Below are 17,466 nucleotides of genomic sequence, written 5' to 3' on the forward strand. Positions count from 1 at the left end.
CAAGCCCCTGTGTCCAACCTGGCCTTGAACACTGCCAGGGATGGGGCAGCCACAGCTTCTCTGGGCACCCTGTGCCAGCGCCTCAGCACCCTCACAGGGAAGAGCTTCTGCCTTAGATCCGACCTGAACTTCAGCTGTTTCAGTTTGAACCCATCACCCCTTGTCCCATCTCTGCAGTCCCTGATGAAGAGTCCCTTTGACATGGCCTTGGCCAAGAACCTCCCCCAAGGCAGTAAGGAGCATGAGCTTCCTGACAGCCACCTGTTCCTTATCTAACAGCAAAGCCCAGGAGCACCGCAACCATAACACCTTTATTTGTGAGCACCTTCTCCCAAGCCCTGCAGAGAAATTTGGGCTCCTCTCCGGCAGGAAGCATCACGACCAGATACAGAAAGGCCCACCACCCTGCCTGGGATAGTCACAGCGGATGCTCAGCTGATAGAAGGTCTAGGGATCACCAGTTGTCTGTGTGCCACCAGCCTCCTTCCACAGCAGCAGGATGCTCCTGAGCCCACTGAGCCCTTCTGCTGCCAACAGCCAAGTCATTCATGGTGCAGGACAGGAGCATCCTTCTTCCTGAGAGCTCCTGTCCCATCTCCCATGCGGCAACTACTTGTGGTTTTGCTGTCTGCAGAGCGGAGGTGATGGGACATGGGGCTGCCTCCAGCAGCAATGGGATACAGATGGGATTCCCGCTGGGACAGAGCTCCTGCAGCCCCCATATCCCCAGCGTTTCCTGCTCTTCACTCAGCACCAAGGGGCAAGTCCAGGGACTTCCTGCCCAGCCATGACAGGGATGTGGAGATGCTGACGAGGCTTCAGGCAGTGTGGAGACACCGGGATGAGGTGGAGCTTTAGGGAACAGCTCCCAGGGACTCATCATAGAACACCCTGAGCCCCCGGGGGTGTTGCAGGGACAGGCTCTTGCCCACCACCTCCTGCCAGAAGTTCTGCCTCAGCCACCCATAGACAAGGCTGTGCAGGAAGCCCTGCAGGGAGGTGCTCAGGGCCTGCAAGAGAGGAGCCAGCACTGCAAACCCATCACCTCCATGCTTTTGTTCCCATGGGATCAGCTTGTGGGAGTGCCCAGGCTGGGGGACACTGGGACACAGGTGGTGGCTTCTCACCACTCACACGTCTGATGGGACACAGGTCCCAGCTCTGGAGGCCAGGAAATGGGTTTTACTTACTGTGGCAATGTAGAGGGCAAAGACCGAGGTAGGTTTGATGCTGGTGAAGGAGAGGAGGGTGAGGAGGAAGGCTGTGGTGGAAGACAAAAGGATGTTCCTTGGTCTGCTTCACCTGGAGTTTCCCTCTCCAAGTGGCAAATGCCCTTCCCCTATCACAGCCCATTTCCCATGGGCTCTACATAGGACAAGCACACTATGGGATGTTGACAACATGTTGCTTCCTAACACACTGCCCAGGGTCGTGGGGAACTCACTGCCACGGGTTTCTGTAAGGCTGAAAGCATAAATGGGCCTCAAAGAGATGAGATATCCCTAAAATCAGGTCCAGCAGATTCCACCCTCCAGCTCAGGAAATGCACTGGAAAACCTGACACTGTCAGAACAGAGTGGGATAAGGGAACTGTTGGCTGGGCTCAGTGGTGGTTGGGGCTGGATGAGCTCTCTCTGTGTCTGTGCAGCCAGAGGGTCCTACAGACCCCTGGAGGCTTTGCACTAAACCTCTTGTCTTGGCCCTGGGAGCTGTCTCAGCGCAGGAATGCAGGCACTGGAGTGGGAGCTGTGGCACATTCCCACCCGGACTCACCTGGGGCCCAGCAGAGCAGGAAAACCAGCTGGAAGTAGTGGGAGACTCTGGTGACGCTGCGGGTGCTCCTGCCTGCGAAGCCGTCCCTCTCCAGCGTCAGCAGCGGCTCTGTGGCGTCCCTCCGGCACCGGCGCTGCACCCTGTGGTACAGGAGCTGGATAGAGGGGAACAGGGTCAGCTGGGATGTGCTGGATGCTGTGGAAGGACCCCAGTGCACCCTAGTGCACCCCACTGCACCCCCGGCTCACCGTGCAGCAGCTGAGCACCAGCAGCAGGTACAAGAAGAAGATGATTTTCCCGTCCAGGCCCACGTCCTTCCTGCTGACATACTGGGAGGCAATGGGGAACCAGTGGGGCCATGGGCCCAACAGCTCCTTCCACAGGAGCAGGGCTGAGCTGTGCCACCAGCACCAGGGCACAGCTGGAGGTGGGAGCTGCACCTCTACCCGCACAGGGACATTCCTGCCATGTCCCTCCGGCAGCTTCCCAATGGACCTGATGCCTTCCCAGTGTGCTTCTGAGCCCACCCACCCTTGGCAGCGTTGAGCAGACAGATGGGGAATGGGAATGGTGGGAGTAATGGGCATCCAGTAGTGCTCACCTCATAGCAGACATCCTGGGCACGGTGGATGAGGAGCAGGCAGCTGAAAGGACAGAGGCTGCTGGTGGTGGTCCCCTAATCCCCATCCCAAAGCCTTCACCATCCAGAGGTGTTCCTTGTGTGCCTTGCAGGGGCTGGAGCACACCCAGTCCCACCCAGCAGCATACCTGGAGCAGTAGAGGCTGTAGGTCTCATGGGAGCCATTGCCCCTCCATGGCGTGATGGGCTCGAGGTGTCTCGGTGCGATGTCAGTGAGAGATGTACCGCGGGCAATGAGCTGCCCCAGGAGCGTCAGCGCCGGCACCAGCCTTGCAGGAGAAGCCGAGGTGATGTGAGCACATCCATCCCATCCCATCCCACCCCATCCTGTCCTGTCCCACCCCATCCCGAGCCAGGAGGGCCGGCACTGTGCCACAGCCCTGCTGGGGGTGCAGAGGGCCCCAGGGCACGTACCAGGCCAGGACGTAGGGCAGCTCCTGCCACACTTGCTCCAGGCACCCACTTCCCTCCTGCAGGGAGGAGACCACCGGGGGCTGTGGGTCCTGCAGCAGCTCCAGCTCCAGCCCCGCTCCGCCGGGATGTGGGGTGCTGGGAAACCACTTCCCTTCCATGTTCCGCAGGGAAAGGTGGTCCTGGATCCCCCTCAGCTCCCTGGGTTCACACAGGGCCGCAGTGGCCATGCTTGGGAAGGGAAGGGGACACTGACCTGCAGAGCTGCCACATGCCGGGCTCTCCAGCCATGCACCATACGGTAGGACTCAAATGCGTAGACAACCACCATCAGGAATGAGATTGCATAGAACGTCTGGGACAGGAGAGGGAAATGGAGAGGAGAGGATGAGGAGAGAGGAAAGAGGAAGAGGAGAGTAGGCCCCTGCATTGCCCAGCACCCCAAAGGCACCTTCCCCTTCCCTGTCCATGCTCTGCACCCTGGCACCCTGCTGCCTTTGTGCCAGGAGCAGCAACACAGGAGCAGCTCCCCAGTACCCCCAGCCCCAAGAGCAAAGGGGCTCGTGCTGTCCCTGCACCCACCCTGGGGATGGGGACTGGTGGCCTCTCTGGCTGGTGGCTTTATCAGGAGGGGGAGCACTGATCTCCTGACTGTCCATGTGCCTGTGCTGGGCTCCAGTGGCATGAACCAGGCTCTGCCCCCATATTCAGGCCTGAAACCACTGTGATGGTCACCCTGTGCACTAAGCAGCTGGGGAGGGGACAAGAGGGACACAGCACTCCCCTCACTGGGGCTGGGTATAGACATATTTCCACTTGGAAGTGTCAGAGGGAACAGGGGCCATTTCTCATTAGCAGAAATCCCCAGCCTTGGACTTCCTTGGGGATAGTCCAGCCTGCAGACAGGGCTGCTCCTGGTAGTATAAGTGGGGGTTTCCATCCTTGTGCTATGAGCTCACCCCTTACCGTGGCCAGCATCCATCCATAGGGGCAGGCAGCATAGGCTGGGATGAAGAGAGGAGCTGGGAGCACCTGGATAGTGGCTGTGCCCAGCACCGAGGCGGCTGCCAGGAGATCTGCCAGGGCGAGGAGGCAAAGGGGACGAAGCTGGGGACAGGGGACAAGGGGCAGTGTTAGTCCTGGCTGGAGGCATCACCCCAGCTCTGAAGAGCTGCCACAGCCACGTCCCTCCCCAGGCTGGCACTGGCTGTACGTGGAAGCTGGGTGCTGGGCATCATCCTGCACCCCTGCTCCCCTCCCTGTCCCACCGTGCATTAACCCAGCAGCGATGTCCCTGGGGCTCAGCTGAGGCCTAGCACCATCCCTGGGAGCCAGTGGGACTCGCCTGGATGTGGCAGCATCGCCTCCGCCAGGAGGTGACAGCGAGGACGGATCCACTGCCCAGGAGGCTGGAAGAGATAGGGCTGGTGGTGAGTGTCACATCAGGGCAGAGATGATGGTGCCTGGTGCGGTGGCTTCCCGGTGGGAAAGGGGCAGGATGGAGATGGAGATGGAGAGGGAAAGGGAAAAGGAAAAGGGAAAGGGAAGAGGAAAGAGATAGAAGGAAGAAGGGAAAGGGAAGAGCGGGAGGCAGCAGCACCCACCTCAGCAGTGAGGCCGGCAGGTAGATGCACGTCAGCAGAAAGACCTGGAGGAGAGGTTGAGATGAGCTCCAGCCCCAGTGTCCTGTGGCAGGGACACAGCAGGAGCGCCAGCCACAATACACGGAGCCCCAGCACCCTTGAGCATCAGTGGATGAAGCACCATCAAGAAGCTGGTGCCTCTGTGTAACCATGGAGCGGGCAGAGCCAAGGCAGAGGTGACTTCCCCAGGGGCTGGAGCCCTTTGCTGGTGGTGAGTGGAGGGTCCATCAGCTGGGTCCTTGCCTGCCGCAGGATGCTGCACAGGGACAGGCCCCTCGGTGATGGCTGCGCCAGGGGTTTCCTGGGTTTCCTGCTACTTCCTCCTGAGCTGCCCACACTGCAGCACCCGGGTTTCCATCACCCGGGGCTTGGGAGAGCCTGGAAACTGCATCCTGCTCTGAGCTGTGCTGGCAACAGCATGGGGCTGCCAGGGAGGAACCGGTGGGACTGGAAGAGCTGGAGCTCTCAGAGCCCATGAGTCAGGCACAGACAGCGGAGCAGCACCCGGGATGGACACATGGAATGGTTTGGGTTGGAAGGGAGCTTAAAGCTCCTCCAGCTCCAACCCCTGCCACAGGCAGGGACACCTTCCACTAGAGCAGGTTGCTCCAAGCCCCTGTGTCCAACCTGGCCTTGAACACTGCCAGGGATGGGGCAGCCACAGCTTCTCTGGGCACCCTGTGCCAGCACCTCAGCACCCTCACAGGGAAGAGCTTTTGCCTTAGATCCAACCTGAACTTCAGCTGTTTCAGTTTGAATCCATCACCCCTTGTCCTGTCACTACAATCCCTAGTGAAGAGTCCCTCCCCAGCATCCCTGTAGGCCCCCTTCAGATACTAGAAGGCTGCTATGGGGTCTCCATGCAGCCTTCTCTTCTCCAGGCTGAACAGCCCCAACTTTCTCAGCCTGTTTTCATACAGGAGGTGCTCCAGTCCCTGATCATCCTCGTGGCCTCCTCTGGACTTGTTCCAACAGCTCTGCATCCTCCTTATGTTGGGGACACCAGAACTGCACACAGTGCTGCAAGTGGGCTCTCCCCAGAGCACAGCAGAGAGGCAGGATCCCCTCCCCGAGCTGCTGCTCACGCTCTGGGGCACAGCCCAGCACATGGGGGGTTCTGGGCTCAAGTGCACACTGAAGCCGGGTGATGGAGAGCTTCTCCTTACCCAACACCCCAAGCCCTTTCCCTCAGGCTTCATCCCATCTCCCTGTGTATGTACCTGCAATGGCTCCCACTCAGGGGCAGTGCTGAAGCCTCAGCGAGCACAAACCTGCAAAGCCCTGCCCAAGCCCCTTGGATCCCTTTGCCTGCAGCCATGGGCACCTTCTGCAGCACCCCACGGTGCTGACCCCCATCCCCAGCGTGAGCAAATCCCCTTTGGCCGAGGAATGGTGTCCGCAGCACCAGGCAGCGGCTTTCCCAGCTTCCCGCACAGGGTTCCCGCAGGATGTACCTGGTTATCCGAGAGAGCCGACGGCTGGGGCTCCTCGCCGGCCATGGGCAGGCAGCTGGGCACCGAGAGCGCCGCTGTGCCACAGGCTGCAGTGCCCCCAGCGCAGAGCAGCGCTGCCGCCCGGGCTGGCTCCGCTCCCCGCAGACAGGGCTCCAGGAACCGGCCCAGCCGGAGCTGCCCGGGGAAGCCCCGAGCTCAGGGCGGGCTCAGCCCTGCTGGGCTCAGGGTGCCGGCACCGAGCGCGGCTCTTGTGCACCCCCTGCTGCTGCGGGGGAACTGAGGCACAGGGCCGCGGGACCACCACAGGCAGTGCTGGCACCAGAGGCCGCGGCAGTGCCACGATGCCAGGGTGCTCTGTGAGGGATGCTCTGCAGCACCAGGGTGCGCAGGAGGGTTCTGCAGGATGCAGCCCCAACACGGCCCCACTGGCTGCTCGCAGCAGGAGGCCCAAACTTGCACAAACAGCACATCAAACCCCTTCGGAAGGAGAGGGAGGGTCAGCACCCCCAGAGCTTGAGCAGCAGCTCAGGGAAGGGATTCTCCTCCTTTGCTGTGCTCCAAGTAGACCCTAAAGCAGCTTCAGTGCCTATAGGGGCTACAGGAAACCTGGAGAGGGGCTTGGGACAAGGGCCTGTAGGGACAGGACAAGGGGAATGGCTTTAACCTGACAGAGGGGAGACTGAGATGAGCTCTTAGGCAGAAGCTCTTCCCTGTGAGGGTGCTGAGGCGCTGGCACAGGGTGCCCAGAGAAGCTGTGGCTGCCCCATCCCTGGCAGTGTTCAAGGCCAGGTTGGACACAGGGGCTTGGAACAACCTGCTCTAGCAGAGCAGACTTCAGGGACCAGACAGGACAAAGACTGCTGGAACAGCACTGAGACGGGAGAGGGCTCATCCTGCTCAACAGCTCCAGCCTCCCAGGCAGCACCAGGAGCTGCTGAACCACTCTGGTTGTCAACTCAGCTCCAGGACTCCAAAGAGGCCTGGCGATTGTTAACACAAGACTCAGTGCTGGTGTTCCCAAAGACATTCCCAGTACTCTGGGCCTGGGAATTGTGCTTTAGGAGCCAACATTTAATCATGAACCAAAGCAGGTGCATGGGAACACAACTCCACCAAGGTTTTGCCTACACAGATGGGAAAGCTCTGGAAGCACAGCTAGAATAGGTGCTTTCCAGGCGAGCACCCAACATCTTAGGAAGCAAAATATCCTCCCTGGGATGAAGAGACCATTTAAATCCCAGCACAAACACTTCCTGATGGGCACTGCTCCAGGCAGTGCAGCCAGCACAGCTCCTCTGGCCTGGCTGAGATGCTCCTGCTCACCATGGACAGCTTCGTGCCAACAGGCAGCACCGGACACGCAACAGCTGCTGGGCTGGTTCTGCTGCTCCTGACCTTGCTTACCCTCATGCACAAAGCACTGGCACCCTGCCCCACACCTCAGAGCAGCTCACTGCAGCACAACCACTGTGCTCACAGAAACCTGCCCTGCTGCCTGCACAGAACCTCCCCACCTGCAGAGCCCAGCTGAGCCCCAGTGCTGGCCCTGGCTGCATGGACCTGTCCTGGTGTGTCATATCTCAGTCAGGTCCCATCCCAGGGCAGCAGGTCCTGGCAGTGCTGAGGGATGCTGCACCTCAGGGCCCCTGTCCCCAGGGTCTGGGCAACTGGTGGGTCCTCTCTAGTGGCCCCAGCCCCCAGGGGGCTCACAGTGGCACACTGCAGCTCCCCCGATCCTCTCACACAGTCCATTTAAATGTGCAGCACAGCTCCAAAACACAGGAATACAAAAGCCAGAAGTGTTTCCAGAGGTTTCTGCTTCCTTCCTGCTGCACTCACCCATTTGTAAGGGAGGCAAGAACTTCAAGGTCCACCCTGCAACAGGGCAGATCTTCCTCCTCATGGGGTTTACTGCAAGCTCAGAGCACACACTGTTATCTTCTACCCCTCGCTGCTTCTATCCCAGCAGGAGCAATGCCTTGCTTCTAAAACCAACAGTGCAGAGCACCAGAACTTCACTGAAACTCCCAGATACTCAGGAAATGACCACTGAATGCCCAGTGGGTTTAGTTCAGCCTTTCCTCTGCCTCCTGTAACCTCCTGGGTCCCACCAGGAACCAGGCCAGAAGGTTCAGATACCTGCTCCAGAATAACTGCTCCAGAGCACCTTCTGGTTGGACACTAGTGGGGAAATCATCACTTGCACCACTGCAGTTACAAGGGTTCAAACTTACATATTTCAGGTATTTTCTCTTTCCTGAGCACACTGATGACTGCAAAGAATCCAGAAATGGTCTCCAGTGCTATGAGGAGCTGCTACAGATTCACTGGTATAAATCTGGCTCTAGGTTAAAAATAGAACCTTATGAGAAACTGCTCAAGTTTCTGCATTTGGATGATGCCGGTATCAAGACTCATCTTCTTGTGGGCTTCCAGCTCTTTGTCTTAGGTTATTTTAGCAGTAAGTGCTTCCCCCTCCCTTAGAGTCACAAGCCTGTCTGGTGTTGAAGCTCTAATGAGCTCCTCACCCTCCGCCTGCAGGATGATTCTTTTTAGATCATGGTTAAAAAAGCATCAGTAGCTTCAATTTTATTTATTATTTCATCAAGTTCCAACTCAGAGCAAATCCTCACACCAGAGAGCGCTGTGATCCCACGACTCCAACAGAAACCAGTGCTAAGAGCACCGGCTGAGGCACAGTTCTTTGCTGAGAGCTCACTGCTCCACCGCATGGTGGGAAGGAGGTTACACCCCGAGTGAAGTGGTCTCGGTAACCATCACGAACATGTCCCTGTGCAAAAGCAGTCTGGAACAGAAGCTGCAGGCTCATCTCTTGCCAGCCAGCCACCAGCTGCTGGAAGCTGACTGCTTTGTGATGGTCTGCTTCTCCTCTGGACTGAAATGCAGGATGGTGAGGATGGCTGTGAGAGTCTGCTGCCGCCCCAGCGCGTCGGGCAGCGTCAGGAACCGGTACACGATGTTCTTGAGGTACTCCAGGTTGGCTCCTTCTCTGCTCCTATCCCTGACGTTCTTCTCGATCTCACTTTGAAGTGCAGACACCTCTTCCCGGTGCTTCTCCTCCTCGACCAAGATCCTCTTCTGGAGGTGGTGAACTTGCATTTCCAACTTGTGCTTCTGCTTCCTCAGGGCAACAATGTCCACTTCTTTGCGAGCCAGCTGCTCCGCATACAAGATGAAGGTGGGCTCACTGGTGGTGGAGAGGTGAAGAGCCTGGGGGAGAATCTCTGAGGAATCATTACCTGGGGAGTCATTGCAAGCACCATCTGACACAAGGTAGTTTTTGGACCCTTGAAGCCCATAAGGCAGTGTGACAGCTCTCAGCTGCTCCAGCTCCTGGTCCTTTTCTGCCAGCACGGCCAGGGCTCGGTCCCGCTGTTTGTGCATCTCCTCCTCCAGCTTCAGTGCCCGTTCCCTGTAGTCCAGCTGGCACCTCTCTAACTCCTGCCTATGGATCTGCAGCAGCTGGGACAACTCTTGCTTCTTGGCTTCCATGTCCTGCTGGTGCTGCTTCTCCATTTCATCAGAGGCCAGCTGAAGCACAACATATTTCTCTTTCAGGTCAGCCAGCTGCTCCTGAGCTTCCTCCAGGTCTTTAGCCAAGTTGATGTCTTTGGTTGACTTGTTCTTGAGAACCACTTGTGCCCTCATCTTGTACCTCTCAAACTCTTCCTTGAGCTGCTTCAGCTCCTGCTGGTAGTACACAGCAGTGGCCTTCTCACCATCCCCAGCCTCAGTGCCCTTTGGCAGCTCCAGCTCACACAGCTTCTCGATGTCCAGAGGGGTTTCACTCTTCTTAGCTGCTGCCTGCAAGAGCTTTTTCAGCTTTTCCATTTTATCCTTCAGAACATTAACATCCAGGTTGGCTTCTTCCACGTGAGCATCCCCAGGTGCTCGGCTGGAGGCAGCGATGGCCAGGGTTTTGTTCTCCAGGTCCAGCTGTACAATGCGGTCCTTCAGCTTCTGGATGATCACTTGGTCCTTCTGCTTGGCTTTCTCATAGGTGCCAAGGAGTTCCGACACCTCAGAGACTTGGCCTTCCAGGTCAGCCACTCGCCTCTCCTCCATCTGGGCATGCTGGCGGAGCTGCTCCTCTGCCTGTGCAGCCTGAGAGCAGAGACACACACACAGCACAGTCAGTTTTGCTCAATGCTCAAAGGTCTCTGGTTTACACCAGGGGGTAATTCTGCCCTGCTGAGCTCCAAACCAGTGTGGGGCTGTGCTTCTCCCTAGAATTCCATACAAGCCACCAGCTGGATGTTTATTTGGGGGGTGCAATGAAGTCAAAGCACCTTTGCTTTTGATCCTTGCTCTGCAGAACTCCTGTCAGCAGCATTAGGTGTGCGGGGGGTGGGAACCAGCAAACTCACCTCACAGGCGTTACAGGATTGTTTTAAATGTGTGTGTGCTCTGAGGCTCTCACACATGGCACTGCAATGCACTTACATCCTGTGCTTTGTTGCACTGGTATTCATGTAATCCAGGCATCTCTGAGCTACAGCAAACACACACAGTTCACACTTTGTTCAGCTATTGAGTGCTCTGATAATGGCAGCATTTGGCAAACACCATAGTGAGCCAAACCACAGCCAGAGGTCAGGTCCCCTTCACCCACACTGCATTAAACCAGCCTGATGCTTCAGATTAGGAAGAAAACTTGTCCCAGAGTGCAAGGAGATGAGGAAGATCCTGTTCCAGAGTGTTTTCAGATGCAAATTCAGTTGCTGGTGCCAAAGCCCCAGTGCCAGCCTCCAGCCCATCACTCCACAACCCACTGAGTTACACAGGCTCCTCTTTTCCACTACATCCCTCTTTCCATTCTAGCTCTTAGGCTCTAGCCTGTGTGGATGCAGGGGGAGCATTCTCCTGCATTTACCTTCCTTCTTTCACTACAACCCCCGAAGTTTCTCTGGAGGAAGTCAGTTTTTATGAGCCTCCCTGATTGTACCTTGCACTGCACTGAGATGAGACCACACTCACTGCCACTGTGGGGCAGAGGGAAGGGTTAGGGCTCCTACCAAGCCACTGTCACACCAGATGGTAACTGGTACAGAACCAAATGACACCTTGGAGGACAGACACTGTAATCACCTCAAAGGTTGCTCCCAAGTCCAACGGTCACCATCCCTTGGTTAATGCCTTATGTGCTGTAACACAAACAGCTTTGATTTTCCTCCAGGATTACCACTTAATTCAAACCTCTTGGGTTCTGAGGGACTGGGAAGGGGGATTTTGACTCCTCAAGTGCCAAACCTGCCCCAATCACACTGATCCATCCCACAGAGTGAGCAGCTACAGGACCTAGACAAGGAATTACCTTCTTCATCTCCTGCAACAGCTGCACTTGGAAGTGGTTCTTGAGACTGGCCATCTCCTCCTGCAGATCCTGTATCCGTGGGTCTGGCTTCTTGTTCTCCTCCTGAACATCCTGCAGTTCTCTCTTCAGGTCCTCTACCTCCTGGCTCAGCTGCTTGATCTGCAGCTCGTAGCCCTCTGCTCGCTCAGCCATGCAGGCCCTCCCAGCCAGCATCTCCCTGGTCTCTTCCAGCTTCAGCTCAGCATCCTGGCGTGAAGCCCTCTCACTCTGCAGCAGCTTCTGCAGCTCCCGCAGCATAACAGCATGGTCACTCTGCTCCTGGGCCCTGTCATGCTGCTGGGTGATCAGACGGGCTTTGGTCTCTGCCAGCTGCTCCTGGACACACTTCAGATCTGCCTCCAGCTTCTCAGTCTCATCCTCTGCTTTCTTAGCAGCATCATCAAGGTCCTGCTTCATCTTCCTTTTTTCTGCTTGGTAGGAGGCTTCCATGCGGGACTTCTCCTGTGTGACTGTTGCCAGAGCACTGGTCAGGGTGGCCAGCTGGGTCTTCAGCTGCAGAACTCTTTTATCAGCCTCACTGGCAGCAGATGGTACGTCCCCACTGCTCGTGCTCATGCCACTCTCTGAACCGCTCGTCTCCTCTGATTTAACAGAGGAAGAAGCAGCAGCCATGAGTTTATCATCCTCAGGCCCTGCTTCACCCTTGGTACTGGCCAGGCTGGCGGCAGTGTCTGCACTGGCAGCTGTCCCCACGCTATCTTCGCTGTGAACAGAGCTCCTGTCATCAGCACAATCAGCAAAGGAAGAGCTGGAGCTGACCACAGAGGCAAGCTGAGCACCACTCAAGCCAACATCTGCCTCGTGAGATACAGACAGCACTTTCAAGCTGGCTTCCAAGGCCTCCTTCTCCTTGAGTAGGCTCTTGTAGGCTCTGACAACATCCTTCAGCCGAACCTGGTACTGAAGCAGCTGCTTCTTCTGTGATTCAATAGTCTCTAGAAGATCTTTCTTACTTGGGCCACCTCCAAAGTTCATGCCAAACTTCTCCATGATTCATCTAAGCTGGAAGGAGAAAAACAACACAAAGGCTGAGCAAGCAGCAAAGACACATCTTTCTTCCCTGTGAGGGTGCTGAGGCGCTGGCACAGGGTGCCCAGAGAAGCTGTGGCTGCCCCATCCCTGGCAGTGTTCAAGGCCAGGTTGGACACAGGGGCTTGGAGCAACCTGCTCTAGTGGAAGGTGTCCCTGCTCGTGGCAGGGGGTTGGAAATGGAGGTTTAAGGTCCCTTCTGCCCAAACCAGTCTGGGATTCTGTGATCAGCAGGAACATGTGGTGAAGCAGGACCAGCATCCTGAACCCCCCAGGACCCCACACAGGTTAACACCACTGCAACACCTCCATCACCATGCACTGAACCCTGCCAAGCGCCCACGTTCTGAGGGGAAATGTGCTGCTGCTACACCTCAGGTGCTTCAAGCCCCCCAGGAAAACCAAACACTTTAATAACCCCCTTACAGCAGCATCTGCCAGGGCAGCCACCCCCCCTTAGGTCGGTCACGGGGAGCTACCTCTATAAACAGCTCTTACTGTATTCTTCAAGAATAACAGCCCTGTCCCTTGGCAACACCACTGCCTGTCTGCAAGTAATCCAACCACTGCCAGCTCTCGGGGGTACATCCAGCGCACACAACAGAAGAACATGGGGGAGAGGGGGTGTCCACTGCAGAGAACCTGACGTGGGGGGGGGGTGTCAGCACTGGAGGCCACAGCATCCCAGACTGGTTTGGGCTGGAAGGGACCTTAAAGTTCACCCATTTCCAACCCCTGCCCCAGGCAGGGACACCTTCCACTAGAGCAGGTTGCTCCAAGCCCCTGTGTCCAACCTGGCCTTGAACACTGCCAGGGATGGGGCAGCCACAGCTTCTCTGGGCACCCTGTGCCAGTGCCTCATGGGAGGGGATTAGAGGCTGGTCGACAGGGACAGAGTGTCTGGGGGGTCAAGCTGCGGGGCGGGACCGCGGTGCAGCAGGAGGGGGCAGCAGAGCTGGAGCAGAGGGGCCGTGGAGGGCACGAAACACAGTAGGGCCGCAGCGGAGAAGCCCGGGGATGGACCCATGGAGCCATGGGGGTTGGAGGGCCCGTGGGCAGTGTGGAGGCCCGGGGGAAACGGAGCTGTCGTCATAGCAACCCGCCGGCCCCCCGGCACTTACCTCCAGCCCGCACCTTCCGCGCATGCGCCGAACGCCGCCGCACCGCTTCCGCCGGACGGCGGGGCACGCACCGCGCATGCGCCTGCACGCAGCACCGGCAGCGCCGCGGGGCCGCCTTAGGGGTGTGGCCAAATGGGCGGGGCTTGGCAATGGGGCGGGGCGATGAGGGAGCAGTGCAGAGGGGGCGTGGTTTGTCCCTGAGGGGCGTGGCCTGGAAGCGCAGGGAGCCGCGGTGGGGCCACTGCTGGGGGCGGGGCCTGATGCGCAGGGGGCGGGGCTGCGGAGAGCGGAGGCAGCGGGAGCCAGCGCGGCCGCCCCGTCCCGTCCCGTTCGGTCCCGTTCACCCCCCGTCCCTCCCGCCGCCGCCATGGGCCTCACGGTCTCCGCCATCTTCTCCCGCATCTTCGGCAAGAAGCAGATGCGGATCCTGATGGGTGAGCGCGGGGGCAGCGGAGCAGGGCCGGGCGGGGGATGGGGATGGGGCACGTACCGGTACCGGCACCGCTGACACCGCCTCCTCGTTGCAGTGGGGCTGGACGCCGCCGGCAAGACCACGATCCTCTATAAACTGAAGCTGGGTGAGATCGTCACCACCATCCCCACCATCGGTGAGAAGCCCGGCACCGCGCAGGGCCCCCGTCGAGCATCGGGTACCGGGCAGAGCTCCCTGTCGAGCCCTGGGTACCGGAGAGGTTTCCCATCGAGCACCGGCTACCAGAGAAGGCCCCACCGAGCACTGAGTACCAGGCAGCTGCATCTCCCTTAGAGGTGGATTGGGAAGGGGCTGAGCTGCTGGGTCAGCGAAGGTGGTTACCCGTGGTGAAACGCACTGGCCAGTGCCCCTGCACATGGAATCATGGAATGGTTTGAGTTAGAAGGGGCTTTAAAGCTCCTCCAGCTCCAACCCCTGCCACAGGCAGGGACACCTTCCACTAGAGCAGGTTGCTCCAAGCCCCTGTGTCCAACCTGGCCTTGAACACTGCCAGGGATGGGGCAGCCACAGCTTCTCTGGGCACCCTGTGCCATCGCCTCAGCACCCTCACAGGGAAGAGCTTCTGGCATATTACATCTTCAGTAGTAACCTAGGTGATGGGGGGATAGCACCCGTGGCAAGCTGTAGGTGACTGTGGGCTAAGAGGACTGGTGGCACACTGGAAGGTCATGCTGCCGTCAATGGGACATAGGCAGGGTGGAGAAATGGGCAGAGAAACCTCATGGAGTTTATCCAAGGCCTGCCCTTGGAGATGAACACCCCCAGGCCCTGGTACTGGCTGGGGAGCAGCTCTGGGGAGAAGGTCCTGGCAGCCATGGTGGGAAGGAACCTGAGCAAGCAGGCATGTGTCCTTATGGCTTCGGGTAACCAGAGCCTGGGCTGTGCTGAGTAGAGCACTGAGAATGGGTCAGAAGAGGGGCTCCTGCCCCTCTGCTCAGCTCTGCTGAGACACCCCGGGATGCTGGGTCTGGTGCTGGGCTCCCTGGTGCAGGAGGGATGGGGACATGCTGGACTGAGTCCAGTTCAGGCTCATGGTGATGGTGAAGGGGCTGGAGCATCCTTGTGAGAGAACAGGCAGGGAGAGGTGAGGTGCTCAGCCTGGAGAGATGACTGGGGGGGACCACATCCATGTGTGTAAATGTGTAAATCCCTCGTGGAGGGAGTAAAGAGGATGCATCCAGGCTCCTCTCAGACGAAGGTGCACATTTTCTCCCTGTGTCCCCCCTCAGGGTTCAACGTGGAGACAGTGGAATACAAGAACATTTGCTTCACCGTCTGGGACGTCGGTGGCCAGGACAAAATCCGGCCCCTCTGGAGGCACTACTTCCAGAATACACAGGTACATGGAGCGTGGGGTACATGGCGTGGACAGGGATAAGCTCCCTCAGCTGTGGCAGGGCTGGTCCAGGATCCCTGGGACCTTATCCTGCCTGTATAAGGGGTGAGCAGCAGCAGGGAGTGCATCCCAGTCCCTGGTGTGGTGACCCCACTGGGAGCACTGGGGTGCACATGGGTGTGTGCCCCATTGCCCCATCAGAGGGGAATGAGGCAGAGGGGTCCGATGAGGGGTCAGCACTGTCCCCAGGTGGGGGGGGTGTTTGGGGGGCAGCAGGGCTGCCCTTTCCCTCGTTCAGTAGGTGCTTTCAGCCCACCTGGGATGTCTCCATCTCCTCCATACAAGCTGCCAGCTCCAGCCTGGTTTCTCCCACAGGGTCTCATCTTCGTGGTGGACAGCAATGACCGGGAGCGAGTGCAGGAGTCTGCTGAGGAGCTGCAGAAGATGGTGAGCGATGGGGGAGATCCACTCTGGCAGGGAATGGGTGTCCCTCACCCTCCTCCTGCTCACCCAGCCCTGCAGCAACATCCGGGTGGGTGTGAGATGGGACCTGGCTCAATACAGAGCTTGGTGTGTCCCATGTGGAGGCAGGAAGTCATTTCATCCTTGGTATGGCTGCCTGAGGAGGGCAGAGCATCCTTGGGATGGGAAGCTGGGACAGAGTGGAGTGTCAGAGCTTGTGAGCAGGGGAGAGGGTCATGCCGACTCTCTTGTGCTATCCCCATGGTGGTCATTGTGCCCCCCACCCCTTGCAGCCCCAGACCCCAACACCACCATCCCCTCTGTAAATGCCATGGGTGCTCCCAGAAAAGTATCTCGATGCCACCAAGACCTCCAGGCAATGATGGGGGCAGGAAGGCAGCCAAGACACTGGAGCTAGAGACCCTCCTGGCTCTTTGGCCCTGTCCAGGCTGAGTGTCACTTGCCGGGGTGCCGAGGCTCACCAGGGGCTCACCAAGAGCTCAGTGCCCCTGCTCCCTCCGCAGCTGCAGGAGGATGAGCTGCGGGATGCCGTCTTGCTGGTGTTTGCCAACAAGCAGGACATGCCCAACGCCATGGCCGTGAGCGAGCTGACCGACAAGCTGGGGCTGCAGGCGCTGCGCAGCAGGACCGTGAGTGCCTGGGGTGCCGTCCCCATCCCCATGGGATGGACCCGTGGGGCTGCTCCTGGGTGACCTGCAGAGCCCAGAGCTCTCCATCCCCTCTGTTTTGCAGTGGTACGTGCAGGCCACGTGTGCCACCCAGGGCACGGGGCTTTACGATGGGCTGGACTGGCTCTCGCACGAGCTCTCCAAGCGCTAGCAGGGCCGGCGACACAGGGACCGGAGGAGCTGGGGACGTCTCTTCCGATGCTCTTTCCCTTGGTTTCCTTTGGGGTTTATTATTTGGGGGGGTTGTTTTTCCGTTCTCCCCAGAGTGGCCTCATCTCTCTGTGTTTATGGGGTAGGACTTGAAGCTCAAGGACTCTTGGGGCAGCCCCACGCGGTGATGCTCTGCCCTGGCCCCGGCAGTGCTGTGTGCTGGCCGCCCTCCCCACCTGCATGTGCTGTCTGTGAGAGCTTGCCCGCACCTACGGCGGTGATGTGTCCCCAGGGGTCCCCGCGCCTCGCCCTGAGCTGGGGCTGGGGTCTCAGCGGGGCTGGAGGCAGCAGGAAGGATCCTTCCTTTGGTAACTCCAGAGTTCTCTTTCTCCTGGGGAGGGCTGTGGCTGCAGAACGTGCTGTTGTACATCGGTCATTAAACACCACCACTTTGTACCCTGTGCCCAGACTGTTTCTGCCTGCCTCCAGGGAAAAGAATCACGGAATGGTTTGTGTAGGAAGGGACCTTAAAGCTCATCCAGTTCCAACCCCTGCCATGGACAGGGACACCTTCCACCAGAGCAGGTTGCTCCAAGCCCCTGTGTCCAACCTGGCCTTGAGCATTGCCAGGGATGGGGCAGCCACAGCTTCTTGGGCATTGTGTTCTAAAGGCCTAACCATGATCACAGAAGCCTCAAGCCTCAAAAGCCACTTTGCAGCAGGGGACAAGGTGATGCTGGTGCCTTCGCTCACTGGCACAGCTCCTGAGGGATGGTTAATCCCTGAGAGGTGGGTGATGCTTCATGGTGATGGTGGAAGACCTGCACCCATCACCTCCCAGTGCCAGGCACCCTCTGCTGAGTCATGGAG

General features: G+C 58.5%; 3 protein-coding genes across 4 annotated transcripts; 1 reads left to right on the forward strand and 2 right to left on the reverse strand.

The window, feature by feature from the left end:
- Nucleotides 1-291: 291 nt before the first annotated feature.
- On the reverse strand, nt 292-6,124 carry LOC115945541 (uncharacterized). 2 transcript variants are annotated; one of them, XM_034063403.1, is made up of 12 exons: nt 5,922-6,123; nt 4,429-4,472; nt 4,170-4,233; nt 3,791-3,931; nt 3,081-3,179; nt 2,828-2,883; nt 2,542-2,682; nt 2,375-2,417; nt 2,022-2,102; nt 1,774-1,927; nt 1,191-1,261; nt 292-1,010 (listed from the first exon to the last, which is right to left on the reverse strand). In XM_034063403.1, the coding sequence occupies exons 1-12, from the start codon at nt 5,964-5,966 to the stop codon at nt 855-857; spliced, it is 1,095 nt and encodes a 364-aa protein (XP_033919294.1). In that variant the 5' UTR covers nt 5,967-6,123; the 3' UTR covers nt 292-854. The 2 variants fall into 2 exon arrangements, with proteins under 2 accessions (XP_033919294.1, XP_033919295.1); XM_034063404.1 differs by lacking the exons at nt 4,170-4,233; nt 4,429-4,472 and having other exon boundaries at nt 5,922-6,124.
- Nucleotides 6,125-6,965: 841 nt separating this feature from the next.
- On the reverse strand, nt 6,966-13,528 carry GCC1 (GRIP and coiled-coil domain containing 1). Its single transcript, XM_034063401.1, has 3 exons — nt 13,467-13,528; nt 11,257-12,318; nt 6,966-10,046 (listed from the first exon to the last, which is right to left on the reverse strand). The coding sequence occupies exons 2-3, from the start codon at nt 12,304-12,306 to the stop codon at nt 8,748-8,750; spliced, it is 2,349 nt and encodes a 782-aa protein (XP_033919292.1). The 5' UTR covers nt 12,307-12,318; nt 13,467-13,528; the 3' UTR covers nt 6,966-8,747.
- Nucleotides 13,529-13,744: 216 nt separating this feature from the next.
- Nucleotides 13,745-17,052, forward strand: ARF5 (ARF GTPase 5). The gene is made up of 6 exons (XM_034063406.1): nt 13,745-13,900; nt 13,994-14,074; nt 15,189-15,298; nt 15,671-15,742; nt 16,282-16,407; nt 16,511-17,052. The coding sequence occupies exons 1-6, from the start codon at nt 13,834-13,836 to the stop codon at nt 16,595-16,597; spliced, it is 543 nt and encodes a 180-aa protein (XP_033919297.1). The 5' UTR covers nt 13,745-13,833; the 3' UTR covers nt 16,598-17,052.
- Nucleotides 17,053-17,466: the final 414 nt, after the last annotated feature.

This window comes from Melopsittacus undulatus, chromosome 5 (assembly GCF_012275295.1).
Source record: "Melopsittacus undulatus isolate bMelUnd1 chromosome 5, bMelUnd1.mat.Z, whole genome shotgun sequence".
NCBI classification, from domain to species: Eukaryota; Metazoa; Chordata; class Aves; order Psittaciformes; family Psittaculidae; genus Melopsittacus; species Melopsittacus undulatus.